This window comes from Giraffa tippelskirchi, chromosome 3 (assembly GCF_054371585.1).
Source record: "Giraffa tippelskirchi isolate mGirTip1 chromosome 3, T2T-mGirTip1v1.2.pri, whole genome shotgun sequence".
Classification (NCBI taxonomy): Eukaryota; Metazoa; Chordata; class Mammalia; order Artiodactyla; family Giraffidae; genus Giraffa; species Giraffa tippelskirchi.
In genome coordinates this window covers 13,057,170-13,071,066 of record NC_137277.1, presented here as the reverse complement: position 1 = coordinate 13,071,066, position 13,897 = coordinate 13,057,170, and the positions used below count along the sequence as shown (strand labels likewise).

Genomic DNA, 13,897 nt, shown 5'->3' with positions numbered 1-13,897 from the left:
TGTTAACCACTGGACCACCAGGCAAGTCCCCAGTCGGTGGCATTTTGTATGTCAACCCTAGGAAACTCACACGACGGGGGGAGGTGGTCAAAGAGAGGGGGAGGGGTCCAGGCTGTGCCCACATTCCTCCACCCAGACTCCTGGAAGTTCATTTTCTCCACCTTTGGGAGACCCAGAGATGACGTGAGCACCCATTTGTCCCTGGAAGAATCAGTTGTTCAAAATGGTATCACGAATTTCCCCAGAATTGGGACCTAACAAATGTTCAACCAATGCCAGAGACACCCACCTGTACACTGGTTGTCTCATGGTCTCAACCACAAGGCAGCTGGGGAACCCCCTGCAGGCACCCACTTTGAGAACCCCCCAGTCGTGGGGCTACCACGCTGTCACCTGTGATCGATCCATCAGCAGGCGCTGAGGTGACCGAGCGAAGTGACGTCTCTCCTCTGAGATGGCACTCACAGCCTGCTGGTGACCCCAGCACAGAACAGAACCCTAACCCACCGTCTTTCCTTCAAGAGGTCGGGGAGGGGCCTGTGCTATGGGGCGGGGGCGGGATCCAGGCTGGTGGTGGGAGCAGAGGGGCTCCCCCGCCTCCGCCCCAGGTGTACCTCCCCCTGCCCCCTGCCCCACGCCCACCCCCGCCACGCCCGCTCCGGGCGCCCCGGGGCGGACACACGCACAGCCCGTCTCCCACACGCCCTTACCTTGCCGCCTCCTGGCTGGTGCTTCAGGTTTTCCGTGGAGCCGATTTTGGACTTGACGTTCTTCAGGTCTGGCATGGGCCCGGGGGCGGCCTGCAGGCGGCTCTTGGCTGCAGATGGCGACTTGGGGGGAGTGCGGACCACCGCCACCTTCTTGGGCTCCCGGGTGGGAGGGGTCGGCAGGGAGGGGGTGCGGGAGCGGCTACCGGGAGTGCCTGGGGAGCCGGGGCTGCTGTAGCCGCTGCGGTCCCCGGATTTCCCAGATTCACCTGGAAAGGAAGGCGGGCGTGAGACCAGGGCCCAGCGGGGCGGGAGTCAGAAAAAGGGTCTCTGTCCTGCGGTCCATTCCCAGAGTCAGGGCTGGACCAGGCCGGTGGGAACAAGGTCGGAAGCTCAGTCAATCCGGCGGGAGGCTGCCCTTGCCTCCATTTCTAGAGAAATGTCCCCTCTTCCCAGCCTCATTGCTTTGGGACAAAAATATCCTGCTTCCCAGGGAAGCAACAGAGTGGTCGCCAAGGACCACTCAGGACTACTTCCCAGAGGGGAGCAACTCTGCCCAGTGGCCCTGGGGTCGGGAGCGGCTCCAGCCAGCTGAGTGATCTCAGACAAGTCACTTTCCTTCTCTGAGCTCAGAGGAAATAAATATAATGCCGACTCACAGAGGCTGGGCAGGGATAGGTGGCCTTTGCCCTGAATAAGGGTAATGTGATGGTGCTGCTGCTAAGTCGCTTCAGTCGTGTCCGACTCTGTGCGACCCCATAGACGGCAGCCCACCAGGCTCCCCCGTCCCTGGGATTCTCCAGGCAAGAACACTGGAGTGGGTTGCCATTTCCTTCTCCAGTGCATGAAAGTGAAAAGTGAAAGTGAAGTCGCTCAGTCGTGTCCGACTCTTTGCGACCCCATGGACTGCAGCTTGCCAGGCTCCTCCGTCCATGGGATTTTTCAGGCAAGAGTACTGGAGTGGGCTGCCATTGCCTTCTCCGGAAATAGCTATAAGCATAGGAAAAAACAAAATACCTGTATCCCCGCCCTCTTGAGCCTCCCTCCCACCCCACATCCTTCCCCTCTAGGTCATCCCAGAGCACTGAGCTGAGCTCCCTGTGCTATAGCAGCTTCCCACTAGCTATCTATTTTACACATGGTTCCACTGGACTCTAACCACAGGGTGGATTTTGAGCCGTTTTCATCAAGTTCCAGGCCCCTTCCCTGCTAGACCCCTATCCAACCTCCCGACTCCTCTCTGGTACCTGGGTTCCAGAATGGTATGCCTGCATCGTGTGCATCAGTCCCTGGCTTTCCAAACAAACCATGCCGCTTCACAGCCTCCCTGCCCTCCCCAGGAACGCCCTCTCCGAAAAGGCGCTGCTCCGCAAATAGCAGTGAGCCTTTCCGGGCACAGGGCGGAGGCCACGCCCTCCAGGAAGGCTGCGGACACCGCCCCTCTCCCAGCTGACCAGCCCTGGGCTCCTAACACGGGTCTCTTCCTGCACTCTTCAACCCCCCATCACTCTTCCTGGTTGGCTATTCTGTCTGCCTCTTGGATCCGTGTTTCACCAAATGTGGCCCAGGCACTTCTGCGTCGGGATCTCCAGAGCCGCCACCACCACCGTGGCGGTGGCCTTGGGGGAGGGGTGGGGAGGAGGTGGGACCTGTAAGATACAGATTCCGGGGCCCCATCTAGACCGGATAGGATAGAATCTCTAGGGGCTGGGCCTGCAAAACTGGTGGTTCCCTTGCTCCCAGGGATTCTAAAGCAGACTCCTGATTCTTGATTCTTAAGCAGGATTCTTGAGTCTGAGAGCCACCCGGCTGGACACTGTGCCCAAGTGGCGGCCTTGCTCCCCTCCATTTCTGAGGGTGGCCGATGCCCCCCACCACCCAGGAACCATGTGTACCAAACGGGGACCTACTGGGCCCCAAGCAGAAAAGGGCAGCTCTCTGTGGGGAGCAGTGTCTTCTCTTGTCAAAGGGAGGATGAGCACGAGGTTCTTGGTTGAATCTCAGTATCTGTTGGAAATTCCTCAAGGAGTCAAGCTCTGCAGCAACAGGATGAGTAAAGCCTCCAGGCTCAGCGCCACCCCCCTCCTGCCCCCCCCGCCCTCTGCCCCCTGGCACACAGGCTGCCTGGTGGACCTGGTGGTGGCTTCGCACCCCTTCTGCGCCACTGAACTACAGAACGACCTCAGGCAAGTCCCTCGACCTCCCTCCCTAAGCCTGTGTGCTCATCTGGAGAACGGGGCCAGCGGCCGGAGCCCACAGGACAGGGTCCCTATCACTTGCCAGTGCAACCTTCCCCTCCCCTCCTGCCCCCCCCGCCCTCTGCCCCCTGGCACACAGGCTGCCTGGTGGACCTGGTGGTGGCTTCGCACCCCTTCTGCGCCACTGAACTACAGAACGACCTCAGGCAAGTCCCTCGACCTCCCTCCCTAAGCCTGTGTGCTCATCTGGAGAACGGGGCCAGCGGCCGGAGCCCACAGGACAGGGTCCCTATCACTTGCCAGTGCAACCTTCCCCTCACCTGGTTAGGGCCGGTCCTGACTCCAGCACCCGCATCAGCTCGAGGCACCTGCTCCCCTGGCCCCACCCAGAGCCCCCGGCTGACGCTGAGAACACGCAGGATTAGAAAGCCCATTGGACAGACACATCTGCACAAACCACGCGAGAAGAGGAGCAGGAATTCTGCCTGTTCCAACTTCAGGCCCAATGTGGTAAGCCTACTTTTCAAAAGCAGGTCTTCCCGGCTCTAACCACCTCCCTCCCCCACAGCCAACCAACAAGCTGCACGTGCAAAAGGCATGACCCCAGCTGGGCGAGGCAGGCTCAGAATTACCTCTCTCAGATTTTGCCCCTGCAGGGGGTGGTTTTTTCTGCACTTGCATGGTCGCTTAAAAAGAAAAATCCACAGAAAGCCTCATTATTATCAAGGTTGAAAAGGCCTCAATGAGAGTTTGTTTTTTATGCAGCGGGTCAGTGGGGTGGGGGATGGGTGGGGAATGGGGTTAGGGAGCACGGGCACCGGCTGGCAGGAAGCAAGGTCAACTTAGGGGAGGTCTGTCCACTCGAGAGCAGTTAAGATCCAGAGAGAAACACAGGTTCTTGCTTCCAGTTATGACTGCAGTTGCATGAATCAACTGGCATAATGTCAAGTGAAGAAAAGCAGGATCAAAATCATATATGAAATCCAGTCAGGAGTCCGTGAATTCCCCTTGTATCATATGTACTCTATACATGAGGAGAAACCCGGGCTTCCCTGGAGGTCCAGTGGTGAAGAATCCTCCTGGTCAATGCAGGGGACACAGGTTTGACCCCTGGTCCAGAAAGATCCTGCATGCTGCTGAGCAAATAAGCCCATGCTCTGCAACAAGAGAAGCCACCGCAAGGAGAAGTGCATACACCACAACTAGAGTAGCCCCCACTTGCTGCAAGTAGAGAAAGTCCGAGTGCAGCAATGAAGACCCAGTGCAGCGAAAATATAAATAAATAATCATTTTAAAAAATAAATAAAATGAATCCTATGGGAGAAAGTCAACCAACGGGCCTTAGTGAGCGGGTATGCATGCAGGCCCCACCCTATGGCAACCTCACTAAACACCACGGCCAAGACATGCAGGAGACCAGGACTCTGGGCAGCCATCCCTGGAGCAGCAGAGACCCTGTGGTGCCGGCCCAGGCCTCACACAGAGCCCATATAAGATCCACAGGCCCCTGGAGCGCTGCCCTGGATCAGACACCCCGAGTCATGCACAGTCTAAACCCAGGTGCCTGGGACAGTCATCAGGGCAGTGGGAAGGGTGGACCCAGCCTGGCTGTCCCCACTGGAAGCAAAATGGCTCGACTAAAGCTGGTACTCAGAACTCAGTGTGTTTTACTCACAGGAGCCCAGGAGATGGGCCCAGCCTGTGAGTGCTCAGCTAAGACCCTTAGGTTCTGTCAGAAGGTCCCTAACATCTCAGCAAGTTAGCAGGGGCTGCCCCCTGTGTGAGGTCACCCATAGTGACCCACCCCTCATTTGGGGGCTGAAAAATACCTCCCGGTGGGGTGGGCGTCATGGGATTCGAGAAGCTCAGAGAAGCCCCTTCTCCATCAGTTATTAGACTTATGGCTGTATTTTCCTCATGCTTAAAAGGCTGGTTAGACTTAGTCATGCAAACTCTCAGAGCCTCGATTTCTTCACGGTAGAAAGTGGGAATTCAGTATCTAGCTCAGAAAATTAAAAGAATTAGAAAATGAACATTTGGTGCTTCCTGAACCACAGGCATCAGTTGGCTACCAGAGGTTAACCGTCAGGGCCTCCATGGCGAGCTCTCCCCATCCCACCCCCCAACTAGGATTCCAGAGAAAGCCCTTCTCACCAGTGCCTGGCGAGGTCTTCGGGGTGGGAGTTGTTTTTGCTGGAATCCGGGTGGCGTTGGCCTGGCCTTTCTGGCCCGGAGGGGCTGCTCCCCGGGGTGTGGCAATCTTCGTTCCAGGCTTACCATCCGCCCCCTGTAAACCAATGCACAGTAGAGTGTTATTTTTTTACAGCTGGGAAAGGTTTCTGCCACCTGGCATCAGTGCCAGCTCCACTCTACCAGCTTAACTCAAAATGGGGCTAAGATTGGGGTGACGCTCTGCCAGCCACATACAAGTGTCCTTTACCATGACAAAGACACACAAATCCACAGCCCCTCCTAAACTCCTGAGTACCATTTCCTCCTGGACGAACTGTTTACATGAGTTGTCTGCACAAGTGGAGCCAATATATTTCATAAAAAGTCAACAGAGCTCATAGCAACGATCGAGGTCAACATCCACCAGTGTTTGCAGGCAGGATGTCTGAAGACTTCCTACACCATTCTCTGACTCTCTTAGCGGGGTTTATCTGCCTGGTGGTGGTTGGTTTCAGAGGCACGTGGAGACACAGTTTGTTGAACCTGACCGAGAATGCTAAGAGAGCTAGTCCTATCCTTCCATTTGCTCTCAAACAGGTCTCGGGGTTCAGTAACACCTCAGGTGTGCTAACAGCCCTTGGCGGGTGACACCAGCATCAGTTAGCAGATGGGCCAAAGGTGGAGCTCAGGTGCACAAGCACGGTCAGCTGACTGGGGGCAGTGACTTTGACACATAACACAAACTCAAAAAAGAGACTGACGTGAACCGGGGACCACGGGATGGTTCAGGAGGGAGTGAGCTACTGGGACAGGTGTGGGTGCAAGGGATGCTGTCCAACCCAAATGAAGGCAACCCGGGAGCATCCCCGAGTTACTAAAGCCAGGAACAGACCAAGGAAACCCACAGTGATTTTCAAACCAGGGTCCCCTCCCGTGCCTTAGGGGATGAAGGGGAGTTGAAAAGGACGATACTGTGCCTCCTTTCCCCTGTTTTAACCAGAGAGTTTTAACTGTTCTACATGGTGCTTCTAGGTGAGAGCTTATCTAAAGAAAGGTCTTTGCGACTAGAAAAGCATGCTTTTGAAAACTACAGCAGAACAGCCTGATTCTTTCCAAAGGTGGGTTCCTCTTACCTTGACTTTCATCTCCTTTGCTCCAGAACTGCCAGTTCGGGGTGTGACAGAAGAGACGTGTTTAGGAGAGGAAGATGGCTCTGAGCACACGGCAGGGCTGGAGGGTTTGATCAAAGGGTCTGAGCTACCAGGAGTGGGGCGTTTGGGGCTAAGGCAAGGCCTATTTTTCAGGGTTTTAGCGGAAGAAGGTGTGGATGGCTTAAACATAAACATAAATAAAATCAAAATAAAAGTCAGCACATGGGACAAAGGTACAAACTGAAAAAGGACAGTAACTAAAAACAAATAAGGCAGGTAATGGTTTAAAGGCATGATCTCCAAACCATGTGGATCATTTACCCTTAACAGTCATTATCAGGAAGACCAGAAAGTGACCATGAACTTGTAGTTATTCATCAGCTAATGCATTTACTACAATGCTAGCATATGATGTGCATTATGAAACTTACATATGGCAGAGCTGGAGAAAATGATAGGCGTGTTGCTATGTTCTTTCTCCAGCCCACTGGATCTATTTCAGCTCCGCACTTTGGAGACCACTGGTTAAAAGGTGGCTCGCACCCAGAGAGTCAATGGAGATTGCCAAAAGTATATGATTCTTAGAATGTTTCTCAAGAAAACATCTCTAGTGTGTCATGGGTCAGAAGTGCCCCTGGTTCTGCTCAATTCCAGGTGGGGGTCTCATGCTGGCCCCCTAACCCCTCTCCCTCTTCCACTACACTGATAGAATCGTCCTTGCCAACATCAGGACTGTACCTGATTAGGCAGGTCTTGAAGATTCTGTCTGACACCACTTAGAACACACACACACACACCCTTACTTTCTGATTAAAGTCTCAAAACTAAACTGTCTGGTAAATCTCCCCCCAATATTTTTATTTTTATTTTACTTATTTTTTTAAATTTTTTTCCCTAATATTTTTAAAATTAAGTTTTCTTGGAGTGTAGTTGCTTTGCAGTATTGTTTCTACTGTACAGCACAGTGAATCAAGTATATGTATACATATATCCCCTCTTTTTTGGATTTCCTTCCCATTTAGGTCACCACAGAGCACTGAGTAGAGATCCCTGAGCCACACAGTGAAACTGTTAGTTGATCAGTCTTGTCCGACTCTTTGTGATCCTGTGGACTGTTAGCCCGCCAGCCTCCTCTGTCCAAGGAATTCTCCAGGCAAGAACACTGGAGTGGGTTGCTATTTTCCTTCTCCAGGGAATCTTCCTGACCCAGGGATCAAACCTGGACCTCCTGCATCGCAGGCAAATTCTTTACCATCCGAGCCACCAGGGAAGCTATACCGTAGGGTTTGCACTAGTTACTTTATACATAGTATCAATAGTGTATTATGTCTATCCCAATCTCCCAATGTCTGATCAATCTTAATCAGGCCAGTGGTTACTCTTGAGTACCATCTACCTAATGAAGTAGCCTGGGTGGTGTGGGCAGCCAGTGGGAAGGTGTCTGTCAGGTGGACGACCTCATGGAGATGAGAGCGCATGAAGGAGGCTGGACAGCACCTGTGGTTTGTCTGGACCACCTCTGGGGACCTTGGACTGGGATCCATGGCCCTGGTGGAGGAGGCTGGTCTGAGAGCGAGAAGGGCCACGCCTTCAGGAATAAAACCAAGAGGCCAAGTCCAAAGGTGTTCCAAAGAGGGAGTCAGAGCTACACAGGAGAGTCCTGACCAGAGACCACTTCGTTATTGAGATTCGCCACTAAGGTGACTGAGGCTGTCTCTGCACCCAGCCTTGGGAAGGAGTGCAAGAGGGATGGAGCAGGGGTATGAGGGGAGCGATGCGGGCTGAGGCCCTGGGGCTGCTAGCAAGAAAAGATGAGGGTGGGTCCTGGCAAGCCCTCCTTCCCCAGCTTCACAAGGTCCCCCTCCGCTGGCATTGCTCCCTACCTGGCCAAGTGGCCTAGGTTTGTGACAGATCTCACCTCTTGCTGCAAGGCTGTGAGCAACTCCAGGGCAGGGACAGCTTACGAATGGATGAATGAACCAAATGCACATGGGCATGAGGACAGGATTCCCCTGAATGGGCACTGCAGTTGGCAAGGAGCTATTGCAACCGCCCTCCCGCCCCAGCCAAGTCCCTGCAGTAAGTACCCTCAGCTGCCCCACTGGGGTCCTGTGATGGCGAACCCTGACTTCCTCCAGGGCAGGCACTTTGGGCAGCCACCCTCAACACACAAGACCAAACCCTAGGGCTTGATTCTGCATTTGGGGACTCCATCAGGCCTCCAGGACTGATGAACACCCAGGCGTTTCAGGCAGCATAGATAGGTGGCCTCTTGGACGCCTATAAGAAAAACAGGTCTTCGTCTGGGGCCCCAGCGAGGTTTTCCTGAAAAAACACTACTGTGCAGCTATGGGAGCTTTCTCCAAGACGCCCCCTTATGGAGGAGAGTGACAGGGAGCGTGAGAAGGACTGTGCGGTCCTGGGTGCAGTTTGGGTGGTGAGCAGGCTGCTCGGCGTTCTGGTCCTTGGTGGGGGAGGATCTTAAGACTGGCTGGCAGGATTTCAGGACAGCCTCTAGGGCACCACAGCCCACGTGTCCACTCAGCATGTAGGGTGTGTATCAGGCTTCCCTCCTCTGGCCTGCCTCAGCCCTACTCCGAGCTTGGCAGCAACTGAGCCGATTTGCTCAGAACTCCCAAACACGTGATTTGTCTCCTCCTCCTGTTCCCCCACCCTCCCTTTACCTCCACTGATCTTACTCCTCAGAATGTCTCTTCTCACCCCTATTCACCAACCCCACTTCATCTCTCCTTCTCGGCCTGCCTCACAGGTCCTCTCCTCTAGGGCTTTCCAGAACCCTCCACTTTAGGTTGGATGTCCCATTTTTGCTCAACACTCCCTCAGCCCCTTAAGTAAATGGTATTTTCTAGACAGATCTTAAATATATCTCTCTGTGTATATACACATATATCTTTGCTGTGCCTAGACCTGTAGCAGGAAGCATAAAATTCAAACTTCACTGCAGAAAATTCAAACATACCTTCATTTACCATGGAAATCTTAATTCAAACAATGCTGGTACAACTATAATTAGGAGCATTCATTCATTCATTAACCTGCTGACTGCCCTTCCCTGGCAGAAGTATCCAAGGACAAATGCTGGAATTTTAAACGTTTGCATGAAAACACAAAGCACTTTGAATGACAGCTGTACCTCGGGGACCAATGATTTCCACGTCTCATATACAGATTTATTCAGATACAAAGCATGGCTTCTTGGTGAACTTGATGGCAGCAGAGAGGTGCCATGGTTTTCTCAGCTTACCTTGGTTTTTTTGTCATCGGGTCCAGTCCCATCTTTGCCTTTACTGACCATGCGAGCTGATAAAATACAAAATGAGAATGCATGTTACACCCATCAGCACAGCTCATGAGAGCCTGATGGAGGGAAAATGGTTTCTCAGAAACTGGAATGTGTCTTGTTCAGTTGGGCCAGTGGAAACCCAGTTGATTTCTTTCCCCTTGAATCTGTTAGGTGTCTCGTTGTTAGTATCAACACAGCACACTGGGGTCGTTGCTTGCAACATCCTGACAAGAGGGGGCAGCAGGCTGGCCAAGGGCGGGGACATGCAGAGGGGACGCAGAGGAAACTGTTATGGGCATGTGTTGGTACAGGGGTGGTCAGGGAAGGTAGACGGTGCAGGACCACCTCTCACAGGCTCTGCTGGGGTCAGCCTCCCCTGACTGGGGCCAACCCCGCTCCGAGGAGGGGCATTTGGAAGCCCCAGGGCCATGGGCAGGGCAGGTCAGCCAGGCTCTGGCCCCTGCAGGACCCCTTGCTCACATTGTCACCCAAGGGCCAGGGGGAGTGGGCCGCTTTCCCAGAACCTGCCCCTCACTCATGGGGGCTTGGGTGACCAGTCCTAGCTGGCTCTCTGACAAGTCCAAGCCACTCCTGACCCAACCCTGGAGGGTCTTCTCACCACTTACAGACTCTCCCAAGGAGGACTAATGCTTTTCCTTTCTCCAAATTAGCAACAAACTAGCTGCCATCAAATATCCTATAGATCAGCAGTCCCCAAACTCTTTATTTCATGGAAGATGATTTTCCATGGACTGGGGGTGGGGAGGGGATGGTTTCAGGATGATTCAAGTACATTACATTTATTGTGCACTTTAAATCTAATGCCATCACCGATCTGACAGGAGGTATTGAGCTGTAGCCTGGAGGTTAGAGACCCCTGCTATAGATAATCTCTGGATTTTAGGACCAAACCATTGATAGCTTTTGTGTTTGGAAAGCCACACCCCTTGGTGAAACCAATCTGCTTTTCTACCAGCATAACTTCTCACTCACTCTTTCCTGCTATTGGCATTCATTATTGAAAACTGATCATAGGTTTTCATCTGTGGCTTCAATATCATATTTCTCCAAGGACAGTGGAAGCATCTCACTGATTTCTGGAGACCGGATTTCTAGAGTGACCAGCACTGATGATCTAGCCCAGAGATTTTCAAACTTTGTTATGCAGCAGAACCAGTAGGACAGATTCTTGAAATACAGAATCCCAGGTTCACTCTGAGACAGTAAGCCTAAGGTGGGGAACTTGCATTTTAATGAGAGCCCCGGGTGGACCTGATTCACATCCTTTGCCCCAACGGCCATCATCATCTATGTCACAACAAAAGCATTTGCTAGATCAGCATTTCCCAAATTGGAGAAATGGCTACTATGTATCCTTCTCAGAGGGTCAGAATGTACATTAGAATATTAAAGGCTCTGACAAGTTCCCCAGTAGCAAACCCCATTTAACTTTGTTTTACCTGTTTTTTTCCCCCCAAACTAACTAGATCATGGAACTCTTTTTTCCCTGGACACATCTATCAACATCTAGTGGATCAGCATTCAATACAAAACAACATTTCAGGAAACATGTTGTCATCTGTCGAGTCACAGTTACGTGTCCCATATTAGTTTGGAGTTTAGGAGATTTTAAAGTAGGATTCTTTTTCTGTCTTAAATTTTAAAATACAGGTTCCTTCATCTATAACATTTCAAAGTTTTCGTGACAACATTTAACAGATGTCTGCGATTAACAGTTTAAGTAGCATCAATTTCTGGGCCCCGCAAATAATTTTAAAATGCTACAGGACCTAAACATATGAATACGGCTGATATGTGGCCATGAGGCCTCCTCTGGGGTATAAACTGTCCTCCCCAAAACAGGACACAGAGACCCCCAACCTTGGGAACCTCCCTTCCCATCTCTTCAGCCCCTGAAAGGCTGCTGTGGTCACGCTTCCCAGGGCTCGAGACGGGTATGGGGCTAAGATCCCTCCCTGCGATCCCATCAGGGGGACTTGCCCCAGCTCTGCCAAGGGAAGAAGAAGGGCTTCCTTCCACGAGGAGATTTTGTTTCTGCTCACTGTCTCTTCTGCCACAAGGCAGACAGAATAGGGTGGAGCGGTTGTTGGGCCAAAAGTTCAGCATGGGCTCTGGGTCACCTCCAAATGCTTGTGTGTGTGTATGTGTGTGGCCTGCTACATGTGAAGTGCTGTCCACTGACACAGTCGCAGAGGACAGACATGTGTCCTCTGAGTCTCTGGGCTAGGAGGGCACACCTCAGGCAGGACCTCCTGGAAGGCACTTGCAGGGTAGATGGAAGTGCCTGACAAAGCAGACCTACTTGGGTTCCACACCTGGTTCCATTGCCTACTACTCAATGACTTTCAGCAAGATACTCTACCGCTTGGAGCCTCAGTTTTCTCATCTGCAAATCAGGGCTAATTATGTCCACTTGGGAAGGTCGGGAGGGCCCTAGACCACCAATTTGAGACACATAGTGAGCCCTCCGAAGTGGGAGCAGCTGCTATGTTCTTTGTGGAGTGCAGCCCACCAGCCTCCACTGGGCTGAAGAGCCTTGCAGATAAGTCAAGGGGCCAGAGGAGTGAACGGGGCAGAAAGCACTGGGCGGGGGCGTTGGTGACATGCACGACGGTGGGCAAGCGTGAGAGGAGCATGAGCTACCAATGCCTGAGGGACAGGAGGTGGCTGGGAGGGTGAGCAAAGGCCCAGGTGGCTGGTTGGTGCTGTCCCTGGGGGCCTCAGAAGCGGCAGGAGCCAAGGAGGAGCCGGAAGCTGAGTGGCAGTGCCCGCAGCCTGGGTGGCACACGAGGTCGCCAGGCGGGAGCGAAGGGGCTTAAGACACAGACCTTTGAGTTGAGGCACCCTGCTGACGGGCTTCCCTGGCAGACCAGCTGCAGGCTGCTTTCCAGAAGGTTCTGGAAGATCAGTCTTTTTTGTGTCCTCGGCCTCAGAGGGGCTCCGGGGCTCTTGCTCCTCTCCAGGAGCCCCGGGAAGTGCAGTCCCTTCCAAATCCACCTCCGAGGGGGGTCCCTGCTCCTTCTGCAGGTTGGCTGTGATTTCCACGTGGAATGTGAACTCGGGGGACCCAACATGCCCTTCTCCCGGGGGCCCCTCGCTGGGCCCGTCGGGCTCTGGGACTCGGGTCTCTGCAGATGCTTTAGAGAGGAAATCGACAGGAAGCGGGATGGCACTCCTGGCTGGGGACCCCGGGGTTCCAGGGGCTTCTCCGGAAACTGCCTGCGGGGCTGGCCCGCCTCGGGTAGGGGAGATCTGGGAGGGCGGGGAGCCCTGGGGCGAGGACTCATCAATGTCCCGGTCTTCATCCACCTCCTCACCCCCCTGCCTCTCTTTGCCCTGTGCCCCCTTCAGAGGTGGCCCCTCCTGGGGCAGGCCTCCCCAAAGCTGGAACTCTGGCAGCTCAGAGCCGCAGCGGCTGCCCTCTGCAACCTCAGGTCCTGTCCCCAAAGGCTGGCATGTGGCCTCTCTGGGGCCTGCAAGCAGGGTGGGGGCCCCAAACATGTCAGATGCGTGCTGGCGGGTCAGACCTGAGGTCCTCGGCTCCACAGCCTCACCTCGATGGTGGCCCGGCTCCCCGAGGAAGCTTGCCTGGACAACCTCGGCACTCCCAGGCTCCGTCTGCTGACGTCCAGGGGAGGGGGGCTTCGGAAAGGCCAGGCCCTCCTCAGCCCGCTGCCCTGGTTTTGGTCCCCACTCCCAGTGGGGCTCCTGAGGGCCTCCTGGTGGAGGAGGCACTTGGCAGACAGGGTGATGCTGGGAAGGGCGAGAGGTCACCAGGACAGGAGCTTCGGGCTCTTTCTCCCCCAGAGGCAGCTCGGAGACCCCAGAAGCTTCTTGGCCGTGTGCAAGCTGGACCTGAGACCTAAGCCCATGGGCCAGAGGCCTCTCAGACGCTTCCCTCTGCTGACCCGGAACTCTCCTCTCCTCTAGGTTTGAAGAGGCAGCAGCGGCAAAAGGTTAGCAAGAGCGAGTTAGGTGTTTTAAGAGAGGGACACACGTTTGAAAGAAAAAAAGGACATTTAAATGGCATCTCAAGCCCACCTAACAAAGGAAAAGGAGCCCACACTCTGAGCTCACCCGTGTTGCTTTTCTTTGCTCAGAATGAAACGGCTCTTGGTCAATCTGCCAACAATTAGCTGGGTGACCGTGGGTGAGCACCTCCTGTCTTTGAGCCTCAGTTTTCTTATCTGTAAAAGGGGAGCTTAGATCAAGACCCCGTCTAGTGCTGGTGTTCGTCTTCTGCCTATGTTGGGTCTGGCTGGGCTCCGAGCATCCTGCCATATCCCGGGCTGCCTTAGGCTAACTCCACCAGCAGCAGAAACTTGTCCTCCTCTCCAGGGACTG

The 13,897-nt window shown here is 53.8% G+C and overlaps 1 protein-coding gene across 27 annotated transcripts in view; it reads right to left on the bottom strand.

The window, feature by feature from the left end:
- Positions 1 to 13,897, bottom strand: part of MAPT (microtubule associated protein tau) — a 117,784-nt gene that overhangs the window by 20,126 nt on the left and 83,761 nt on the right. For 12 of the 27 annotated variants that reach the window (XM_081576491.1, XM_081576482.1, XM_081576485.1 and 9 more), the window contains 3 exons: positions 9,494 to 9,549; positions 5,060 to 5,192; positions 711 to 976 (listed from right to left, as the gene is read on the bottom strand). In XM_081576491.1, the coding sequence (XP_081432617.1) occupies positions 711 to 976; positions 5,060 to 5,192; positions 9,494 to 9,549 (455 nt within the window). Of the gene's footprint in view, positions 1 to 710; positions 977 to 3,537; positions 3,592 to 5,059; positions 5,193 to 6,210; positions 6,409 to 9,493; positions 9,550 to 12,381; positions 13,480 to 13,630; positions 13,741 to 13,897 lie in introns of all 27 variants that reach the window. The other 15 variants (XM_081576466.1, XM_081576469.1, XM_081576467.1 and 12 more) reach the window with 11 other exon arrangements.